Source organism: Ornithorhynchus anatinus, chromosome 8 (genome assembly GCF_004115215.2).
Source record: "Ornithorhynchus anatinus isolate Pmale09 chromosome 8, mOrnAna1.pri.v4, whole genome shotgun sequence".
NCBI lineage: Eukaryota > Metazoa > Chordata > Mammalia > Monotremata > Ornithorhynchidae > Ornithorhynchus > Ornithorhynchus anatinus.
The window spans coordinates 35,988,231-36,011,834 of record NC_041735.1 but is presented as its reverse complement, the minus strand read 5'-3'; the positions used below and the strand labels follow the sequence as shown (position 1 = coordinate 36,011,834).

General features: G+C 46.9%; 1 protein-coding gene and 1 gene segment (V, D, J or C); both read right to left on the bottom strand.

Annotated features, from left to right (window-relative positions):
• Window positions 1-2,465: 2,465 nt before the first annotated feature.
• LOC120638539 lies at window positions 2,466-10,135 on the bottom strand. The gene is made up of 7 exons (XM_039912810.1): window positions 9,891-10,135; window positions 9,474-9,787; window positions 4,732-4,915; window positions 4,258-4,623; window positions 3,043-3,265; window positions 2,907-2,950; window positions 2,466-2,800 (listed from the first exon to the last, which is right to left on the bottom strand). Exons 1-7 carry the CDS (start codon window positions 10,051-10,053, stop codon window positions 2,466-2,468), a joined length of 1,629 nt encoding a protein of 542 aa, XP_039768744.1. The 5' UTR covers window positions 10,054-10,135.
• Window positions 10,136-11,060: 925 nt separating this feature from the next.
• Window positions 11,061-11,817, bottom strand: LOC103164674. The segment is given in 2 exon segments: window positions 11,061-11,511; window positions 11,634-11,817. Coding segments are annotated over 2 exon segments (435 nt in total).
• Between the last annotated feature and the right edge of the window lie 11,787 nt (window positions 11,818-23,604).

Sequence of the window (23,604 nt, the reverse complement as noted above, 5' to 3'; positions counted from 1 at the left end):
AGTCAATCAATCATTCAATTAATCATATCTATTGAGTCTTTACAGTGTGGAGTAACCAACAAACATGGTGAGCTTGGATATTTGGACCTGGAAATTAGAAAGAATGATCCTTAGAGGCTAAATGTGAGAAGAGAAAGGTTTGCATCGGTCCTGTGAAGACTAATACATATTTAGATGGGTTTTTTTGTGACTTTAACACTGAATTTCATTTTCCTAGGCATTTGTGAGAGGAAATATGACTAGGACACTGGGGGCAAAGGACATTTTAGGAACATTATTTCATTGGCTTCTCCTATTCTTCAGAAAGGTCTTTGTGGAGGGGTCATAGTGTCAACAGGCCTTTCTTTTTAGCAGGAATTGAGATGAAGCTAGACTGTAATCTCTGTGACCTGTGTCCTGTATCCTGGCTCCTGAGTGTGCTTAGAATTAAAGTTGAATAACCAAGAGCAGTGATACTTTTCTGCCAAGGACAATTCATACAAGCAACATTAAGATCTTGAAGTTTTAGGGTTTCCTCTGGCCTAGTGGACAGACCATTATACTGTACTGAATTGTACCTTCCCAACTGATTAGTATAATGCTCTGCACACAGTAAGTGCTCAATAAATACTATTGATTGATTAACATGACTGATCGACTGCTTGAGCACTGGACTGGGTTCAGGAGATCTTGGGTCTCATCTCAGCTCTGCCATTGCCTGCTGAGTGATCTTGGGCAAGTCACTTAATCTCTCTATTTCTTAGTTCCCCCAATCTGTTAAATGGAGATTAGAAATTTACATCCCCACTTCCATAGATGGTGAGTCCTACGTGGGACAGGAGTTGCACTGTATTTACTGATTATATTGTATTTATCACAGCACTTGACACAGCGCTTGACACATAGCAAGAACTTAATAAATACAATGATGATGATGATGGTTGGAGATTTGGGTCATAAAAAGGATGTTTTATTAGAAAATACCTTTCAAAAATGTATCGAGATCTGTGCTATTTATGTTTAACATTTCCCCCACCTATTCATGGCTTGGTTGAATGAGACTGAGAGAACAGCAGCACTGAATTTGTTGCAGGAGTTTGGTGGTGAAGGAAAAGCCAGGAAAGAAAAGTCTCATGGAACAGTCAAGTTCAATTCCCCTCCATTTTTAATTTACTCCGCCAAAGAGTTCGGACACATGGTCTCTCAGAATTTCCCGTTAGGGTCCTCTGGGTAATATGGAATACCTTTCCCTGGTCTGGGACCTGGTCAGGGATAGTACATGATGCAGGTGCATCTCGTAGGACTTCGTCAAATAACAGGATCTTTGCTCTCTAGACTGTAAACTCATTATAAGCAGGGAATGTGCCTGCTAACTCTGCTGTACTGTATTCTCCCAAATGCTCAGTATAGTGCTCTGCGCATAGTAAGCGCTCAATAAATACCACTGGTTGATCGATGAAGACTGTAATTTATTTATTCACATCTGTAATTTATTCATATTGGCAATACATTTATTTATATTAATGTCTGCCTCCCCCTCTGGACTGTAAGCTCGTTGTGGGCAGGGAATGTGTCTGCTTATTGTTGCACTGTATTCTCCCAAGCACTTAGTACAGTGCTTTGCACAGAGTAAGTGCTCAGTAAATACGATTGAATGAATGAATGAACTATAATCAATCCTGGAACCCCCAGGACCTCCCCTCAGCAGGGTCAGTTGAGCAGACACCTGCCCAGAGTGCCATCTGAGGGCTGTACCCTTAAATGACAGCAGGGCTCATCATGGCAAATACGTTTTGGGGAGTCTGAGGAGTGGACTGGGGAAACCAAGTTATCGTCCCTGCTAGAGAGATTATCCAAGGTTACTCCTTGGACTCCCTGAAGCAGCCAGAACCAAATCCAGTCATAAGCCTGAGATGGCAGTAGAATTTTATCTTGCTCATGCTCTCCATCCTGCCTAGAACTTCCTCCCCCTATATATCCAATGGATCAACACTCTCCCTATTTTAACAACCCTACTAAAAACATTATCTCCTCCAAAAAGATTTCCCTGACTAAGTTTTCATTCCCCCACATTTTTCCTTAGCTCTTGCCTCACCCATGCTCTCAATCCCCTCCCCTTAATCACTTAGGTACTCCTCCCAATGCTACTCCCGCTGCAGTAAGGTACATATACTTACACTCAATCAATTTCCTTACATTTATTTAATTTTAATGTCTTCCATTAGACCATTAGTTCTTCGAGGGCAGGGATCGTGTCTAACTGTATTGCCGTCAATCAGTAGTAGGTGTTGAGTGCTTACTGTGTGCAGAGTGCTGTATTGAACACTTCAGAAAATACAGCAAAACAGAGTTGGTAGATGTTATCCCTTCCCACCAAGTGATCACTCAATAAATTCCATCGATCGATGAATTGATTGACTGAGGAAGAGCCAAGGAGGGGGTTACAGTGTCCCAGATGCATATAGGTGGAAAGGGAAGAAGGTGTTTTAGTGCAGTCGATCTATATTTCCTGTCACTGTGTCATTCCAGTAGGCACAGTAGTACATCCCAGAATCCTTTTCAACAAGCCTGTGTATTCTTAGATGATGATAGGAGGAATCTTTTGGGGGGGCTTCATATTTAGTTTTTTCCTTTTCTTGATCCGTAAAAACCTTATCTTTATAGATATAAAGAATCCTCTTTGGGACTTGGTCAGCTCCCTGGAGGTACCAGTGAATATAATCACTCTTAAAATTTGCTTTGCAGTCAACGGTGACTGACCTGCCCTCTTTCTTGCTTATCACTGCGCCAAGTTGATTCTGTCCTATTTGTCCATTTGCACCTGGGAACACACAAAGAAAAACAGACATTTGGTGAACTGAACCGAATATGTGTTTTCTGTTACCTGAATCAGTGGATGAGATGGAAGTGGAGTGAGTAAAACTTACCAGCCCAAAGGGATGCCACCATGATGAGCTGCAGCAGAATCATCCTGGCAGGACCAGTGAGTTCTGGTCTGTCAGGTGGGAGGTTTAACTGTGGATGAGGCAAAGCCTTTCTGTGGGGGAAGGAGGAGTGACTCGCTGAGGGAACAGCCAATTGGCGTTGAACATGCGGTTGCACTGATGTCGCTGTCTGGTTTGAAGCATGATATTTAACACGAGGCTGCTCGCATAGGTCCACCAGCTCCGTAATGCTTTGATAATTGTGGACATAATGGTGAAGATGCCATTGTCTTTGACAGGGTTCAGTTTCATTAGATATAACCAAACCAGTTCAACCAATTCAAACCAAGCCAGAACTAATTCTGCAGCGGAAGGTTCAGTTTCCCTTTCTTTTTCCGTGTTTAATTTACTTTATCCAAATGTCTGAACCCACAGATCCTTGCAGGGCGGATGGTGGGACACAAGCGAGGACCGTGGTCTGGCCAGGGGCTGGTCAGGGTCTCCCTCAATGAAGTGATTGGACTCCAGACCTGCTCAAAATGCTTGCTGGTGTCTGGGACCGTGTATGGCAAGGTCGGGCACCACCACCTTGTGGTAGGATTCAGGAAGGGGGACAGTGAGGTGAGGTTTTCAAACACTTGGATGGGTGATGGAGAACCATGAATGGCATTACCAGGCACCATGACAGTTAGTTTGTGGAGGGACCGGAAGAGCATGGAAGGGAGATCACGTTTCCAGTCGTTACTGGGCAGAGACGGAGAATGCCTCTGGGCCTCCTGGTGGGGTGGCCATCCAGACGGAAGCCGGGACCACCACCCAGTCAGGCCCGGTTTGAGATCATCAGCCTGCAACAGCAGTAGGATTGTATCTTGCTCATGCGCTCCCTCCTGTCTGGAACTCCCTCCCTCTGCATATCTAACAGATCGGCACTCTCCTTAACTTCAAAACCCTACTAAAATTATATCTCCTCCAAGAAGACTTCCCTGACTGAGTTTTCATTCCCCCACAGTTTTCCCTTCCTCTTGCCTCACCCATCCTCTTAGTCCCCTCCTCACCCCTTAAGCACTTTGGTACTCCCCCATCTCTACTCCCATAGCAGTAAGGTACATATCCTTATGCTCAATCAATCACCTTACATTTATTTAATTTTAATGTCTCCAATTAGATTGTAAACTTTTTGTGGGCAGGGATTGCGTCTACCAGCTTTAGTTATTGAGTGCTTAATGTGTGGAGGGTACTGTACTAAACTCTTCAGAAAATGCAAAGCAGAGGTGTCACTCAGTAAATGCCATTAACTGATGAACTGATTGATAGAGGCAGAGCCGAGGAAGGGATTTCAGTGCCCCAGGTGGACGTGGGTGAAGAAGGAAGAAGGTGTTTTTGTGCGGTTGTTGCGGACTTTCGGTCACTGTGTCATCCCAGTAGGCACAGTAGTACATCCCCGCATCCTCTTCATCAAGCTTGGGTATTCTGAGATGACAGGAGGACACTTTTCTTTGGGCAACAAATTTAGTTTCAAACTTTTTTTGATCGAAAGTAACTTGGTTATCTTTTGTGATGTAAAGAATCCGCTCTGGGGCTTGGTCAGCTCTCTGGCGGTACCAGTGAATATAGGTAATATCCTTAGTCAAATCCATTTGGCAGTTTACAAAAACTGAGTTGCCCTTTTTATTGCTGACCACTCTGCCAAAGTGATTCTGCCCTCTTTGTCCATTTGTATCTGGAAACAAAGAAAGAAGAAAACGAGACATTTGGTGAATTGAATGAAAGACATTTTCTGTTACCTGGTCCCAACAGATGAGATAGAATTGGAGTGATTCCAACTTACCAGCCCAAAGGGAAACCATGATGATGAGCTGTGGCAGGATCATCCTGACAGGACCTGCGGGCTCTGGACAGTCGAACGGAAGATTTAACTGTAAATGATGCTGAAGTCTCACTAGTGGCGGGGGAAGTGACTTGTTGAGGAAACAACCAATTGGCATTGAACATGTGGGTGCAGCTATCGCTGTCTGGATTGAAGGATGACGTTTAGCACCAGGCTGCTCACTCAGGTCCACCTCCTCCATAATCCCCTGGTGATTTTGGAAGTTACGGTGAAGATGCCATTTTCTTTGATAGGGTTCAATTTCATTTAATCTATCCAAACCAGGAGTGAGGAAGAAAAGCTCTGAGAACTACAAAAGCCCAACTGTATAACACTGGATTGGTCGTCATCAATCCACTTTATCAGGTACTGTGGGCAAGGGCTTGGTTTTGGATTATTTCTTGAAAGTGGTCTGCAACAATTGCAGTCTTGCAGATCTCTCTGTGTAGGTGCCTGGAAATCTTGGGAGAAGATTTCATGGTTGCTGGATGGCAGGCTACATGTTTGGATCCACTTAGTACAAGACCAGAGGAGCATAGAACAATCTAGCTGATTTTTCCCATGGAGACAGCCTAATGGGGTGATTCAAGTCCCAGAGTCAAACATTTTTTACATGAAGCAAATGCTCCTTGCTCATTCCTCTCTTTCAGTAGGTGTTCAGTAAGCAATTTAAGCTAGTAATGTTTTAATACGAGAATGTGGGAGGAATATCTAGAAAAGTTAGTTTGAAAAGTTAACCAGGGTGGCTATTCTGTATGCCCCTTCTGTTACTCTGAACTTTTGTTTTTGCCTGTTTAGGTTGATGTGTCTTCCTTCTTTTTAGATGTTTATCTTTTGTGTATTCTTCTACTATTCATACTTTGGAAGCTTATTAAACTGTTTGATGGCAGTCTCATATTTGCTTATAGGTTCCTTGGCAGTTATAAAGCTAAACTGAGAAGGTCTGGGGTTTCAATTTGTGCAGATTTGGGTTATATGAAGGGTGCATGATTTGAAAATCCCATTCAAAACCATCCCTGGCTCTATGCAGATCTTCTCATTCTCTGTGGTTGAAGTTTTCCCAGGCCACTCCTGCCAGGCTGAGTATAGCTGAGAAGCAGTCTGGATTGAATTTGGATCAGGACTTTGGCGGTGAAGCAAAAGTCAGGTGAGAAAGTCTCTTGGAGCAGTTAAGTAAGGTCCAGCTTTCCTCCATTTTCCATTTTTAGTTCATTCGTTCAAAGGGTTTTGACACTCTGTCAGATTTTCCTGGGGAATATGGAATACCTCTGTTGGGCCTGTGAACTCATGAGAAATTCACTTATCAGGGAGATTTTACTTTAAATGTCTATATTGCCATCTGTGGCAGAGTCAGTGAATGCCAACAGAGTGTGTCCATACAGATAGTTCTTTGGGGACCTGAGAAGTGGGCTGAGGAAATCAAGTTGAGCTTCCCAAAGGCAACCACACGGTAGCCAGACCAAACCTGAGGTAGAAGGGCCATGGAGTATCACCGAGGAGGTGACTACAGTGTCCCAGGTGCAAGAGGGCAGAAAAGCAGGATGTTTTTGGATGGTCGCTCTGGGTTTCCTGAGACTGTGCCATACCAGGAGGCGCAGTAGTACATCCCTGCATCCTTTTTATCAGGATTGATTATTCTTAGATAATAGAAGGAGCCAGTAGCTGATTTTTGGAGCTGAAATTTACTTTTATCCTCTTTCGACTTGTAAGAAACCCCAGTATCTGATGAGACATAGAGAATCCACTCTGGGGCTTGGCCGACTCTCTGGTGGTACCAGTAAATATTTTCATACCAAAACTCATTCATCTTCACTTCGCAGTCAATAGAAGTCACGTTGTACTCATTCAGAATGATCAACGGCTTAGGTTGCTTCACCTCTGTTTGTCCATTTGCCCCTGGGAACAAAGAATTGAAAGTATTTGGTGAAAGCAACGGAAGGGATTTGAATGAAAAACGAGTTTTCTGTTACCTGAGTTCAAAAGAGGAGATGAAATTGGTGGGAGTCAAACTTACGAGGCCAAAGGGAAACCACGACGATTAGATGCGGCAGGAACATACTGCCAGGACGTGGGAGCTCAGGCATTCAAATGGGAGGTTTAACCTTGGGTGAGGCCAAGGCCGCACTCCGGAGGGGGAAGTGACTCGCTGAGAGAACAGCCAATTGGCGTCGGCCGTGTGGCAGCGGCCGTGTTGCCGTCTGGGTTGAAGAGATGATGTTTAGCACGAGGCTGCGCACACAGGACTCCCAGCTCCCTCTGCAAGTCCCCCGGGTGATTGGGGATTGATGTTAGGGTGAAAATGCCATTTTCTTCAGTAGAGTTCAATTTCATTTGATTTTTCCAAACTAGGAGTGAGAAAGAAAAGCTCTGTGATGTGCAAAAGTCCAGCTACATAATGTTGTGGTTGGTTGATCATGAATCCACTTTATCAGGTGCTGCCGGCAATGGGCTGCCTAAGGGGTTGTTTGGCTCTGGATTATTTGTGGAAGACAGTCTGCCACGATCACACCTGACTTGGTGGGGAGAGTCAGAGAGGAGGCATTGTCATCTGTCCAGTGCCACCCAAATCTAGCAGATTAAGTGATTGGAAACGTTGGAAGAATATTTTGTGGCTTTTGGTTGGCTGGCTACCATGTCTGGATCTACCTAATCCATCACCAGTGGAGCGTGGAGGAACTATCCGGTTGATTTGCTTCCTGGATGATTCAATCTCCAGAGTCAATCAGTTGTCCAGAATGATCTAATTGTGTTTTTTCCACAGAAGAAATGATTTAGATGATTGTTTAATCCTGTATTTTATTAAGTCTTGAATAGGCAGTCCAAGCCAGTAATGTTTTAACATAGCAATCTGGGAAGGAGATCAAGAAAATTTTTGTTACTGAATTCTCTATCTGTCAACCATTCAACCAAATGTATTTATTGAGCACTTATTGTGTGCAGAGAACTATGCTAAGTGCTTGGGAGAGTACAATATCGGTGCTTATTTTAAGTACTCCTGATAGTCTTAGAACTTTTGTTTTTGTCCACTTAGTTTTGTGTAACATTTTGGTACTACACTTTTGGAATTACTGAACTACTTGATGTCAACTTCATATTTGCTTGGAGCTTCCATTGGTTTGAGCGATACACGGAACCTTTTTTCAGAAGGTTCCCTTTGGGATTCCTTTGTGTAGATTTGGGTCAAAAGACAGATATTTTTCTAGAAAATGCCATTTGAAAATTCAAACTGTGTTTTGATATTTTTTTCAGGGTTTGTGTGACTGAGAGAAAGTCTGAATTGAATTTGGTTCAGGAGTTTGAGAGTGAAAGAAAAGCCAGTAGAAAAGTGTCCCTTGGATCAGTAAAATAAAGTTCGGCTTTCCTCAATTTGAAATTTTCTCTATCAGTGTATGGATATATGGTTCCCCAGAACTTTCTGGCAGCATTCCCTAGGGAATATGGAATTCATTTGCCATGTCTGGGTGATTTTATCTTCGTCTTGTTCACTGCGCAAACTGTGGCTGCTTCCATGAATGACTGCAGTGCCTGTTAACACAGATACTTCTCACAGGCTCTGAGGAATGGTGAATTCATCAGACATATTTATTGAGTCCTTACTGTGTGCAGAACACTGTACTAAGCACTTGGGAGACTACAATACAACAGATCTAAGAGATGTTTCCTCCCAACGAGGAGCTTACGGTTTAATAATAATAATAATAATAATAATGTTGGTATTTGCTAAGTGCTTACTATGTGCAGAGCACTGTTCTAAGCGCTGCGGGAGATACAGGGTAATCAGATTGTCCCACGTGAGGCTCACAGTCTTAATCCCCATTTTTACAGATGAGGTAAGTAAGGCACAGAGAAGTTGAGTGACTTGCCCACAGTCACACAGCTGACAAGTGGCAGAACTGGGATTTGAACCCATGACCTCTGACTCCCAGGTCCGGGCTCTTTCCACTGAGCCACGCTGTTTAGCTTACCATCCCCACTACGGACAATGTCACAGTGGCCCAGTGGAAAGAGCGCAGGCCTGGGAGTCAGAAGATTTAGGTTTTAATCCTGCTGCACCACTTTTCTGCTGTGTGACTTTGAGCAAGTCAGCGTGGCTCAGTGGAAAGAGCCCGGGCTTGGGAGTCAGAGGTCATGGGTTCGAATCCCAGTTCCGCCACTTGTCAGCTGTGTGACTGTGGGCAAGTCACTTAACTTCTCTGTGCCTCAGTTACCTCCTCTGTAAAATGGGGATGAAGACTGTGAGCCTCATGTGGGACAACCTGATTACTCTGTATCTACCCCAGCGCTTAGAACAGTGCTCTGCACATAGTAAGCGCTTAACAAATACCAACATTATTATTATTAACTTCTCTGTGCCTCAGCTGCCTCAGCTGCCAAAAGGGGAATACCTGTGCTCCCTCCTACTTAGGTTGTGAGCCCGATGCCTGATTATCTTGTATCTTCCCCCGGGGGTTAGTACAGTGTTTGGCACATAGTAAACACTTAACAAATACCACAATTATTATTATTATTATTAATGTCCAAGTTTGCCCTTTAAGCCCCAGAGTTAGCCACACAGGAGCCAGAAACAAACCCAACCCTAAGCCTGAACTACAGCAATATTAATTCCTGTGGCAAAGCAGAGATGGTGGTTGTGTTGTCTCAGTTGAATGTGGGCAGACACAGGGCAAAGTGTTTTTGTTCAGTCTATCGGGGAATCCTGTCACTGTGACATCCCAGTAGGCACAGTAGTACATCCCCGCATCCTCTTCAACAAGCTTGTGTATTCTTAAATAATAGGACGAATCTCTTTTTTGGGTCTCAAATTTAGTTTTACTCTTTTCTTGATCAAAAGAAACCTTATCGTCTTTCGAGACATAGGGAATCCGCTCTGGGGCTTGGCCAGCTCTCTGGTAGTACCAGTGAATATAATTACTCCTAAAATTAGTCAAATCCGCTTTGCAGTCGATACTGACTGTTTTGCCCATTTTCCTGCTGATCTCCGTATCAAGCCGATTCTGCGCTCTTTGTCCGTTCGCACCTGAGAACAAAGAAAAAGAGATATTCGTTGAATTGAACGAAAGACGTGTTTTCTGTTACCTGGAATCATTGGATGAGGTGGAATTGGCGTGAAAGGAATTTACCAGCGCAAAGGGAAACCACAACGATGAGCTGTGGCAGGATCATCTTGGCAGGACCAGTGAGCTCCGGGCAGTTGGTTGGGAGGTTTAACCGTGGGCGAAGCTGAGGCTTCACGGGGGTGGGGGAAGTGACTCGCTGGGAGAACGGCCAATCGGTACTAGACATGTGGCTGCAGCTGTGTTGCTTTCTGGGTCGAAGGATGATGTTTAGCACCAGACTGCACACACAGGTCCACCTCCTCCATAATCCCTTGGTGATTATGGATGTTATGGTGAAGATGCTCTTTTCATCGATAGGGTTCAATTTCATTTGACCTGTAATAATTCTGGCATTTGTTAAGCGCTTACCATCTGCCAAGCACTGTTCTAAGCACAGGGGGTAGATACAGGGTAATCAGGTTGTCCCACGTGGGGCTCACACTTTTAATCCCCGTTTTACAGGTGAGGTAACTGAGGCACAGAGAAGTTCAGTGACTTGCCTAAGGTCACACAGCAGACAAGTGGCAGAGGTGGGATTAGAATCCACGTCCTCTGACACCCAAGCCCATGCTCTTTCCGCTAAGCCACCCAAACCAGGAGTGAGGAAGAAAAGCTCTGAGGTGTACAAAAGCCCAACTGTAGTACGCTGGGCTGGTCAACATCAATCCACTTTAGCAGGTACTGTGGGCGAGAGCTTGGTTTGGGATTATTTTTAGGAAATAATCCTTCTAAACCCCACTTCTAGACTGTGAGCGCGTTGTTGGGTAGGAATTGTCTCTATTGTTGCTGAATTGTGCTGTCCAAGTGCTTAGTAAGGTGCTCTGCACACAGTAAGTGCTCAATAAATATGATTGAATGAATGAATGAGAAGAAGAAAGGAGGGCTTAGGAGCGACCTCTTGGGTGATTGGACTCCAGACCTGCCCAAAATGGCCGCTCGGGCCTGGGACCGTGTACGACCATGTTGGGCACTGTCACTTTGTGGAAGAACCGGGGGAGTAGGACGGGGAGGTCAGGTTTGCAATCACTGCTGGACAGGAGACGGAGAATCATGAAAGGCAATGTCAGGCACCACCACAGACACTTTGTGGAGGGACCCGGAGAACAGGACAGAGAGAGCACGTTTCCATTTGCTACGGAGAGAAGACGGAGAACACCCCTGGGCCTCCTGTTCAGGCGACCCGGCCTCCACCCAACCAGGTCCGGTTGGAAGTCTTTGTTTCTGAGGAGGAGCTGAGCAGGTGGCGGTTGTTACTACCCTGGTGCATGTGTGCCGAGGCACAAAAACGTATTTTTGTACCACCTGTCAGAGTTTTCTCTCACTGTGTCGTGCCAGAAGGCACAGTAGTACGTTGCCACATCCTCCTCAACAAGCTTGTATATTATTAAGTTGGAAGAAGATTCGACAAGACTCTTGTCTACTTTAAATCGATCTGAATCAATGCCTTGCTTGTAAACTGCAGTTGCCTGCGTAGAAAAATAAACAATTCGCTCCAGCGTGTTCCCGCGTCTCTGCCGGTACCAGTGAATATACTGATCCTTAAAGGAGGAAGCTCTCTCTCCTTTGCAGTTCAGATATGCCGTTTTGTCTTTCGCCTTAACGATGACTGGATTGGGTTGCTTCAGCACTACTTCTCCATTTGCCCCTGGGATCAAACCAAGAAAAACAGAGGTTTGGTTCACGGAATGGAAGGGATTTGAATGAAAGGTTTGATATGTGTTGCCTGTGGCTGACGGAGGAGGGAGAAGTGGCGTGAGTCGAACTTACGAGACCAAAGGGAAACCACGATGATGAGTTGTGGCAGGATCATCCTGGCAGGACCTACGGGCTCCGGACCGTCGGATGGGAGGTTTATCTGTGGGTGAGGCTGATGTCTCAGTGGAGTCAGTGAAGTAACTCACCGAGGGAAGAGCCAGTCAGCGTAGGACACGAGGCTGTAGCTGTGTTGCTATCTGGGTTGAAGGAGTGATCTTTGCCAACATCCGGCCCCCACAGCAGCACAAAACCAGGTCTTCCCACCCTCTCTAAAAGCTCACGTTGAATTTTAACCACTGTTACGCATCCAGGCTTTAGGCAGGTGTAAGTAGAGGAGTGAGGAGAGGGATTCTGTGCAGGTTGCGACTGGGTGTTGCTAGCTGAAAATCAACCTGCTCGGTATATAACCAGAGGAATGGCCATTTTACTTATAATGATAATGATTCTGGTGTTTGACATGTGCTTACGATGAGTCAAGCACTGTTCAAAGCACTGGGGTAGATACATAATGCTATGGGAGTTGGGGTTTGTATTGGGCTATCAATGTGATCAGTTAGGAAAATCCAGGACTGTTATTTATTTCATTGGCTTCTCTCATTACCCCAGAAAGGAAGCGTGTGGAGGGAAAGTGTCACTGCCATAAGTCTTGCCTCTCAGAAAGAGAAAAAGACAGGGAAAGTTGGATTGCAGACTGTGTCTCTGGTGCCCCATGTCCTGTGTGTGTTTAGAACTGAAATCAGGAAATCCAGACTAGGAGTTCTTCTTAGACTGGGCCAATCGCTGCTGACCATACTTGGGTCCAGGAGGTTTGAGGATTTCTTTGTGCAGATTCTGGTTCCTGACCTCCCTGTCCATACTTCACTCTGATGCCTGGGTCATTTCTCTGAAAAGATACTCTCTCCACCGCTCCCCATCCCTCAAAAACCTCTAACTGTTGCCCAACCACCTCCACATCAAACAGAAATACCTCACTAACCACTTAAAGGCACTCAGTCAGCTCTCTCCCTCCCACCTTACTTTGCTGACCTTTGCTTTTTTTATGGTATTTGTTAAGCACTTACTAAGTACCAGGCATTGAACTAAGCACTGGGTTAGATACAAGCTAATCAGTTTGGACACTGTCCAAGTCCCACATGGAGGTAACAGTCTTACTCCCTATTTAGCAGATGAGGAAACTAAGGCTCAGAGAAGTGAAGTGATTTGCTCAAGGTCACTCAGCAGACAAGTAGCAGAACTTGGATTAAAACCCAGGTCCTTCTGACTCCCAGACCCGTGCTCTATTCACTAGGCCACACTGCTTCTACTTCTACTGATCTTCAACCACAACCCAGTTCCACAGTCCACTCCACTAAGTCCAACCTACTCTGAGTCTTTCAATCTCATCTTTTATGCTAGTGACTCCTTGCCACATCGACCCTGGGCCCTGAAACCTCCATTCTCTTCTTATCCAATAGCCCAGAACTTTCTGCATTTTCAAAACCCTCCTGAAAGCACATCTCCAAGAGCCCTTCCCTGACTAGAGCCTCATTTCCCCTTTTCCATCCTCCCATCTGGGGTGACTATGCAGTTGGCTGGGTACCCCTTAACACTTGAATACGACTCCCAGAACTTACATACATATCCTTATTTTCTACTATTTCCCATATTTGTAACTTTCATATCTACCTCCCCGTGTAGACTCTAAGCTCTTTTGGGCAATACCCACTCTGTGGTACTGTTCTTTCCCAAGATCTTCGTACAGTGCCCTGCATAAAGTGTTTAGTTAGTGTGGTTGATTGGCTGAATGACTGACTGAAAAGAGTGGGATCCTACTAGTAAATGTTGTCTAAAGAATTCACTTGAGTCAGTGCATACCCGCCCACTCCCTGCCTCTTCCTCCAGCTGTTTGGGCTGGGGGGATTCTTGACTGAAATCTGGTCAAGAAATTGGTGGCAAAAATAATTGCATTTATTGGAATGTATAAATAAATAAATGCAAATAAATGCAAAAATAAGTGCAAAAACGAATGCTCCTTGGTACCATTTGTAAATGAAAACTCTGTTTAATTTACTTTATACCAGTGTTTGAACCCCCCGTTCCCTGGAGGGGGGGCATGATTGAGTACTATAGTTTGGTCTTGTCTGGTCAAGACATCCCTCAAAGGGGTGATTGGACTCCAGATCTGCCCATAATGCTTGCTGGTGCCTGGAACCATGTCAGACACCACCACAGATGCTTAATATTTATTGTATTTGTGAAGCACTTACTGTGTGCCAGGCACTCTACTAAGCCACAAGCAAATTGGGTTGGACACAGTCCTTCTTTCCCACGTGGGGCTCATAGTCTCTATCTCCATTTTACAGAAGAGGTAACTGAGGCATGGAGAAGTGAAGTGATTTGTCCAAGGTCACACAATAGAAAAGTGGCAGAGTCGGGATTAGGAAAGAACCCTTGATTTTCTGACACGCAGGCCCACGTGGTCTATCCACTATGCCATGGAGGGACCTAGGGGAGCAGGGCAGGGATATTAGGTTTTCAACTGCTGCTGGGCAGAAGATGGATGACCATGGACACAATGTCAGACACCACCACAGATACTTTGTGGAGGGAGAAGGGGAGGAAGACAGGGAGATCAGGTTTCCATTTGCTGCTGGGCAGAAGAAAGAGAACACCCTTGGACCTGCCAGTGGGGTGGCCATCCAGGCAGAAGCCAGGACCACCACCCAAACAGGCCTTGGTGGAGGTCCGTGTCTCTGAGGAGGGGCCAAAGGGGCAGCAGTTATTACTACCCTTGTGTATGTAAGAGCCACAAGAAGATGTTTTTGTATGGCCCGTCTGGGTTTCCTGTCACTGTGTATTCCCAGGAGGCACAGTAGTATGTTGCCGCATCCTCTTCAACAAGCTTGTGTATCTTTAAATTGAAAATGCCACCACCTAACTGTTCTACGTCAAATCGGTTTGAATCAATGCCTGCTTCGTAAGCAGCGTTTGCCTTTGTGGAGAAGTACACAACTCGTTCCAGCGTTTTCCCGGGTTTCTGCCGGTACCAGTGAATATACGGTTCACTAGAGGAAGCTCCCTTTATGGTGCAGCCTAGAGTTACCGTTTTGCCTTTCTTCCTAACCATGACTGGTTCAGGTTGCGTCAGCACTATTGCTCCATGTGTCCCTGGGATCAAACAAAGAGAAATAAAGGTTTGGTTCATGGACTGGAAGACATTTGAATAGAAGGTGTGATTTCTGTTACCTGGAATGGAACGGAAGAGGGAGAATTGGTGTGAATCGAACTTACCGGCCCAAAGGGAAACTATGACGATGAGCTGCGGCAGGATCATCTTGGCAGGACCTGTGGGCTCTTGGCCGCCGGATGGGAGATTTAACGGTGGGTTAGGCTGAGGCCTCGCTGAGGAGGGGGAAATGACTCGCTGAGGGAACAGCCAGTCAGCATTGGACACATAGTAACAGCTGTGTCGCCTTCTGGTGTGAAGGATTGATATTTGGTAACATCCGGCTTCCACAGCGGCACAAAACCAGGCCTTCCCGCTCTCTCTAGAAGCTCACATGGGATTTTAACCATCGTTGTGGGTCCTGGATGAGAACGGATGTAGGCAGAGGGGCGAGAGAAGGGATTCTGTGCAGTCTGTCTGTGCACGGTTGTTACTGTGGATATCCCAGCAGGCACAGTAGTAGGTGGCCATGTCAGCGTTCTCTAAACTGTTAATCATTAGGATGGAAGTGGAGGATTTTGGCTTCTTGTCCACCTCAAACTTGTTCTTGTCAGTGCCCGGGTCATATCTAGTGGTGCCCGTCACTTGGCTATACAGCAGCCTCTGTAGGGCCTGCTCCGGTCTCTGTCGGTACCAGTGGACGCTAGCAGCTGACAACTGGACACCTGGTCAACTCGCAGTCAATGTGGGCTGTTTTTGATTTTGTCTTAGTGATGGACAGCTTAGGTTGTCTGAGGTGAATGGCTCCATATCCAGCTACAGATCGAAGGGATGGGAATTAGAGGGAAGTGAGAGTGTGGCCCAAATGTAGAGGATCTCTCCCTTCTTTTCCCAGGAGTGAAGAGATTGGAGAATCACTTACGAGCCCAGACCAAAACCAGAGAGAACAGCCGCCCCAGTATTCATTCAATAGTATTTATTGAGCGCTTACTATGTGCAGAGCACTGTACTAAGCGCTTGGGATGAACAAGTCGGCAACAGATAGAGACGGTCCCTGCCGTTTGACGGGCTTACAGTCTAATCGGGGGAGACGGACAGACAAGAGCAATGGCACTAAACAGCGTCAAGGGGAAGAACATCTCGTAAAAACAATGGCAACTAAATAGAATCGAGGCGATGTACAATTCATTAACAAAATAAATAGGGTAACGAAAATATATACAGTTGAGCGGACGGGTACAGTGCTGTGGGGATGGGAAGGGAGAGGTGGAGGAGCAGAGGGAAAAGGGGAAAATGAGGCTTTAGCTGCGGAGACGTAAAGGGGGGATGGCAGAGGGAGTAGAGGGGGAAGAGGAGCTCAGTCTGGGAAGGCCTCTTGGAGGAGGTGATTTTTAAGTAAGGTTTTGAAGAGGGAAAGAGAATCAGTTTGGCGGAGGTGAGGAGGGAGGGCGTTCCGGGACCGCGGGAGGACGTGACCCAGGGGTCGACGGCGGGATAGGCGAGACTGAGGGACGGCGAGGAGGTGGGCGGCGGAGGAGCGGAGCGTGCGGGGTGGGCGGTAGAAAGAGAGAAGGGAGGAGAGGTAGGAAGGGGCAAGGCGATGGAGAGCCTTGAAGCCTAGAGTGAGGAGTTTTTGTTTGGAGCGGAGGTCGATAGGCAACCACTGGAGTTGTTTAAGAAGGGGAGTGACATGCCCAGATCGTTTCTGCAGGAAGATGAGCCGGGCAGCGGAGTGAAGAATAGACCGGAGCGGGGCGAGAGAGGAGGAAGGGAGGTCAGAGAGAAGGCTGACACAGTAGTCTAGCCGGGATATAACGAGAGCCCGTAATAGTAAGGTAGCCGTCTGGGTGGAGAGGAAAGGGCGGATCTTGGCGATATTGTAGAGGTGAAACCGGCAGGTCTTGGTAACGGATAGGATGTGTGGGGTGAACGAGAGGGACGAGTCAAGGATGACACCGAGATTGCGGGCCTGCGGGACGGGAAGGATGGTCGTGCCATCCACGGTGATAGAGAAGTCTGGGAGCGGACCGGGTTTGGGAGGGAAGATGAGGAGCTCAGTCTTGCTCATGTTGAGTTTTAGGTGGCGGGCCGACATCCAGGTGGAGACGTCCCAGAGGCGGGAGGAGATGCGAGCCTGAAGGGAGGGGGAGAGGACAGGGGCGGAGATGTAGATCTGCGTGTCATCTGCGTAGAGATGGTAGTCAAAGCCGTGAGAGCGGATGAGTTCACTGAGGGAGTGAGTAGCATCCTGTGCAATCGGTTAGAATGTCCACAAGGTCTTTGCTCTCCTACATTCACTAAATCCCCTGGCCTGGAGCACCCTCGCCACCTCAGCTTCACCAAACCTTGTCCCTCTCCACTCAGTCAGCTCCCCGGAAGATGGCAGACTCAAGCCAGGCTCTGGTGGGGCTGAAATCAATTAGCAAATTCTCCCCTACTTCTCCTCTCCCCTCCATCTCCAGCTCCACTACGCAGGAACTGAAATACAGTTTTATGCCAGGATCATTTTTCTTCAACTCTCAGGACAAGTGGAATCACGGCGAGTCCTCGAGATGAACAACATCTGAAGAGTAGTTACAGATGCCGTCTTCCCCTCAATTAGTCAGTCAATCGCATTTATTTAGCGCTTACTGTATGCAGAGTACTATACTTGGTAGAGTATGTTATAACCATATAAAACCATATAACAGACATATTCCCCCTGCCCACAACCAGATTACCGTCCAGAGAGGGAGAAAGATATTAATATAAATAAATACTACCTTCTGGAGGCTGGAAATGCAGATGCCTGGTGGGGCTCTAAAGAAGACATTCCACCTCTTGGGCCTCTTATTAAGGACACAAAGAGACTCTGAGAGCATGTGTTCACAATATTTCTGGGAAAAGTGTCTACCATGAAAGAATGCATATGTCTTGTGTCCAAGAGGCATTTAGGCAGTAACACTTAAACCTTCTCAGGCCATGGACCACCTACTTTGTGGCCCACCTTCTCTTCCCATTTTTCCTTGCAGTCGCGAACCCTCCACTGTCCCTCAGCTTCCAGCTCCCATTTGCTCACTGGCCCTGGCCCTCAGATAAATTCCATAGCTTTCCCTCTGCATCTCCAACTTTCTTCTTTTCTTTCTTTTAATGGTATTTGTTGAGCGCTATGTATGTTTCAGGCACTGTATTGAGCACGGAGGTTGATATAATCTAATCGGATTGGACACAGTCCTTGTCCCACATGGATCTCACGATCTTAATCCCCATTTTACAGATGAGGTAACTGAGGTACAGAGAAGTGAAGTTACCTGCCCAAAGTCACAGACTAAATATGGAGGCAAAATTGTCCCTTTTGGGTTAGTTTCTCTCCCCTTCTGGAGAAAATGCTCAGCATTTTGGTGGCGATGAGAGATAATGGCAGAGGTGGGATTAGAACTCAGGTCCTTCTGACTCCCAGGGCTGTGCTCTATCCATGAGGCCACGCTACTTTGCTTTTTCTCAAGTGACCTCTTGTGTTCACTGTCAGTCATGAATTATCCAAAGCCCTCTTGGCCTACTGTTATTTTTTGATGGTCCCCACAATACCCCCGGCAACAAATTTCACATGGTTTCCATTAGAGGGGAAATAAGTCTTCCCTCTGGCTAGGGAAGAATCTTTCCCCTGGTGTTTTGGCACTTGGGGACCTCCAATTCTGTTTTCACTTCTGATTTTCTCAGTTTCAATCACGAGCCCTCTCAGTCTGCATCTTTCCACAGTCTGAATCACTTCACAGTCTAACCTCAAACAGAAGCCGTTCCATCCACCCTACCATCCTGGTCACCCGTATCCTTTAAGTATTCTATTAAGTGCTCATTATATACCAATCATTTTTTAATGGTACTTGTTAAGTGCTTACTATGTGCCAGGCACTGTACTAAGTGCTGGGATAGATGCAAGATAAGCAGGTCCGTGTACCGTATGGGGCTCACAGTATTAATCCCCGTTTTACAGATGAGGTAACTGAGGAACAGAGAGGTGAAGTGATTTGCCCAAGGTCACAGAGCAGACAAGTGGTGGAGTCGGGATTAGAACCCAGTTCCTTCTGACTCCCAGGCCCATACTCTATCCACTAGATGAACCTACTTACGGGTAGGTACAAGAAAACCAGCTTTGGCACGGTCTCTCTTTCACACAAAGTTCACCTAATTAGAGGTGGAGGATGGGCCACTTATCCCCCTTTTAGAAATGAGGAAGCAGAGGGACAGTTTCTGGTAGGACAGGTTGCCTCTCTGGGCTCCTTCTCTACTTGGTTTCATCCCTCCTGAGGAGTGGCAACCAGACTAAATGTGGAGGCAAAATTGTCCCCTTTGGGTTACTTTCTCTCCCCTTCTGGAGAAAATGGTGGCAATGAGAGTTAATGGCAGCTTGGGTCAGGTCAGGCAGAGCTTGGGGCAGAGGCAGGGTGGGAGGCAGGGTCAGGGTCTGGGGCCAGTCCTGGGGCCGGGGCTGACCCCGCTTGGGTGAGACCACATAAAATCTCTACTTCATCTCGTCCACCCTCCCACACTGCTCCACCGCTCCACCTTGTGTTATTAAACTGCTTCCTTTCTGGGTCCCTTCTTTTTTCTCCTCTATTTATGTCTGTCTCCCCTCCTAGATTGTAAGCTTGTTCTGGGCAGCGAATGTGACTGCTTATCATTATATTTAACTTTCCCAAGTGTTTACTACAGTGCTCTGCATATAGAAAACACTCAATAAATACAATTGACTGACTGACTGACTGACTGACTGACTGCTATTGCTAGAACCTCACAGTGGTCCTCCCTGGCACGACTGGAGAATTTCAAAGCAGGACTGGCCATAAGGCACTTAGAGTCACAGAGAATAACAGTGGTCTCTGATCCCCCTCAGGGGACCTTTCTGGATTTTGTTTGAGAACCGCCAGATTGGAAGGAGGCTTAATTTGCTTTTGGTGACACTGAGATGATAATATTGTGATGTTTCTGCAGTGTTTACTATCATAATAACGATTATTATTATAGTACTTGTTAAGGGCTTACTATGTTCCAAGCACTGTTCTAAGTGCTGGGGTAGGTACAACATAATCAGGTTGTCCCACATGGGGCTAACAGTCTTAATCCCTATTTTACAGAATAAGTAACTGAGGCACAGAGAGGTTAAGTGATTTGCCCAAGGTCATAGAGCAGACAAGTGGTGGAGGTGAGATTAGAACCCATGTCCTCTAACCCCCAAGCCCGTGCTCTTGCCACTAGGCCAGGCTGCTTCTCATACTCTGTGCTTGCCAAGCAGTGTATTAAGTGCTGGGGTAGATAGATGGTAATCAGGTCAGACATAATCCCTGTTTCACGGGGTGCTCTCCTAAGTGAGGGGAAGCAGCATGGTGTAGTGGATAGAGCATGGGCCCAGAGGTCAGAAGGTCACAAATTCTAATCCCAGCTTCTCCACTTGTCTGCTGTCTGGCAAGTCACTTCATTACTCTGGGCCTCAATTCCCTCATCTGTAAAATGGTGATTAAGACTGTGAGCCCCCAGTGAGACAGGGACTGTGTCCAACCCGATTTGCTTGTGTCCACCATAGAGCTTAGTATAGTGGCTGGCACATAGTAAGCACTTAATAAATATCACGATTTTTATTATTATAAAGTGGGAGGAAGAGCAGGTATTGAAGCCCCATTTTACAGAGGAGGAAACCGAGGTACAGAGAAGCTAAGGGACTTGCCCCAAGGTCACACATTAGGCAAGTGGCAAAGCTGGGATTAGATGATGAATTTTTCTAAGTCCTAGGACATTAATTCCCCGTGGTTTTCATTTCCATGAGAAGCAGCATGGCCTAGTGGAAAGAGCACAGGCCTGGGAGTCACAGGACCTGGGTATTAATCCTGGCTCCACCACTTACCTGCTGTGTGACCTTGGACAAGTCACTTAACTTCTCTGTGCCTCGGTTCCTTCATCTGTAAAATGGAAACTCAATATCTGTTCTCCCTCCTTCTCTGACTGTGAGCTCCGCATGGGACCTGGTTATCTTGTATATCCCCCAGTATTTAGTATACTGCTTGGTACGTAGGAAGCACTTAACAGATACCACTATTATCACCATTATTATTATTATTGGCTTACTCCCTCAAGCGATTTTAGAGAAGAGAATAGAATAGTCTTTTAATTTTATTTTAAAACAGCATCTGGACGGTTTCCCGTCTTGGCACCGAGAGAGCAGGGAATGCATCCTGTTCCATTAGAGACGATGTTGGTGGTTTCAAGGGAAAAAGATTTGATCTCAGTAAAATCATCTTACGAACTTGAAATGGCTGACAAGCATTCAGTATTTCAGTGAAAAAATCAACACCTGAAAATGCAAAGTCAGCCACATGGAGCTCATTTTCTAAGTATGAGGAAATAAGATTTAATTTCCATTTTAGAGATGAGGAAACTGAATAATAATAATAATGATAATAACAATGGTATTTGTTAAGCACTTACTATGTGCCAAGCTCTATTCTAAGATCTGGGGTTAGTTGGGTAGGGTCTCACACCTCAACTGACCCACTATCATAGGAAACAGCAGGTTTTCTACCCAGGTTACACCAAAATGAGTTTTGGTAAGAAGGTGTTCAGGAGCCCAAGAAAAAGCGTTTGGCTCTTTTGGTGAGTTCCACACCCAAATTTTCCTAGGAATCTAAACTTCTGAATGATCTGAGCGAGCACTGACTTTCTCTCTGGCCTCTTGATATCGTCTTTCTTTGCCGTGCTATCACAATTCCTCCCATTTCCCATTTTGATGACTTTCCTTGGGTCTTCCAAACCTCCCCTGGGAACTTCTGACAGGTCCCCAGCAGCGCCGATTCCTGCTTCCAACATCTCGACCCCCGGCTGCTGCCTTTCTCCTAGGGTGACTCAGTAATCAGATTTCACAGTTCGGCACTCAGGCTCGGTGCGGAGCAAGAAACCTTCCTGTTGGGCCTAGCCTGGGCTCACGCTTCCCAGCCTGGTCTCAGAATCCTCCAGGAGTAGAACCAGGCCAAGGATTTTCACGCGGGCCTCTAGGTGATCCCCTGGCTGCCCTACTGCTCAGTGCCCAGATCTGCTATACCGAGTGGTCACTTGCTCTACAGAAAGGGGCACCGTAGCTCACCCACTCACAGGGACCACTCGCAGGGTACAAATAACTGCAGAGAAGAAGAGGGAGGGCACGGTTTCATGTCGGGGCTAAGGGTGGCTCTTCCGGTGAGGTTGGAGACTGCTGGGCTTGGAACTGATCCTCTCAGCTGGGGTGGGGGCAGGGGCCCTTCTTCCTTGATTCTGAGGAGGGCGATCGGGTTGGGGGGGCAGGGAGTGGGGCTGAGCCTTCCCCAGAGACCGGGGGAGTGCACACCTGGTTCTTCATGACCGAAGAGGCTGGGGTCCCAGGAGGGTTCCTCTCTACAGCGGGTAACAGCTGGCCCTGGTGGCATTTTTGTCCAGGGAACGGAGGGGCCGGACCCACCGTGATGGGTCCCAGCTGGCACAGTAATAGGTTGCGGCATCCCCGCTGCCCAGCTTTAGCACCGAAAGGGTGCAGCTTCGGCCGTCCTGCTTCTCCATGGCCGTGATTTTCTCTGGGCTCATGCCCGGGTCCCATTTCACGTCCGACTTGGCCAGGGAGAGGTAGAGGAGACGCTGGGGGGGTTCTCTACCCCGGACCCTGTACCAGTGGACGTAATTGGATGCCCTGTGGAGCACCTGACACGTGAAGGTGGCGGAGTGACCCTTCTTCCCCATGAAGAAGGCCTTCTGAGTCAGGACCACGGCTGGCTGGCTGGCTGGAAAGAGAAGACAGGTAAGGAGAAGGCGGCAGCTGGGGGGCCTCAGTGGGGGGCAATGTGGAGGTGACCTCTGTGGGCAGCAGCGGTGGGAAGGGTGACGTGAGAAGCAGCATGGCCTAGTGGATGGAGCCCGGATATGGGAGTCAGAAGGAGCTGGTTCTAATCCCGGCTCCACTACTTGTTTGCTGGGTGACCTTGGACAAGTGACTTCACTTATCTGGGATTCAGTTACCTCACCTGTAAAATGTGAATTTAGACTGTGAGCCCCATGCAGGACAGGGACTGTGTTTAACCTGACAAATTTGTATCTACCCCAGCGCTTAGTACATTTAGTAAGCGCCTAACAAATATCATAAAAAAGTGAGAAACTCACCAGGAACCAGGGAGGCTAGAAGGAGAGGGAAGCCCCACATCATGGCTCTGTCTTGGCTCCAGACCCTTTGCTGAGAAATAAAGAGAAGCCAAAAGCCCGAGGGGCTTTGAACCGGATCCTGGACCACTCCTCCTCTGTCCAAGAGAGAATCGGTGTTCTGAGGGCAGAAACCTGGGGGCACCGGCACCTTGGCTTGGCAGGGGGAGACTTCCTTCGGCTGAAGAGAAGGGAGAAAGGCCTGACTTGGCGGTCACTCTCCTCGCTCTCTACCCAAGGTGGGGTGGAGCAGGGCAAGCTGGGTGGAGTCGGGCGACAGAGACAGAGTGAGAACCACAGGCAGACGTCATAGTTCCTCCCATTGAACTCCAAACTCCAAATAAGCTACGACCATAAGTAGGGTTTTGTTGTGGTTACAGTTATGGGTCCACCCTCAGAAAGAATAAATTGGCCAACTGAATGGAGATAAATGAGTCCTGCTTTTTGGGAGTTGCAAATGGTGGGGACCAATACGATGGTTAGCCTCCACTCTCCCTCCCCCCTACTCCATCCTGACCCCTTCTTTCCTGTGCACTGTGTTAAGTGCTTGGGAGAATACAATGCAACACATGTAGCAGGCATGTTCCCTGCAAACAGTGAGCTTGCAACGCGCTATAAGTGCTCAATAAATACTATTGATAGATTGAT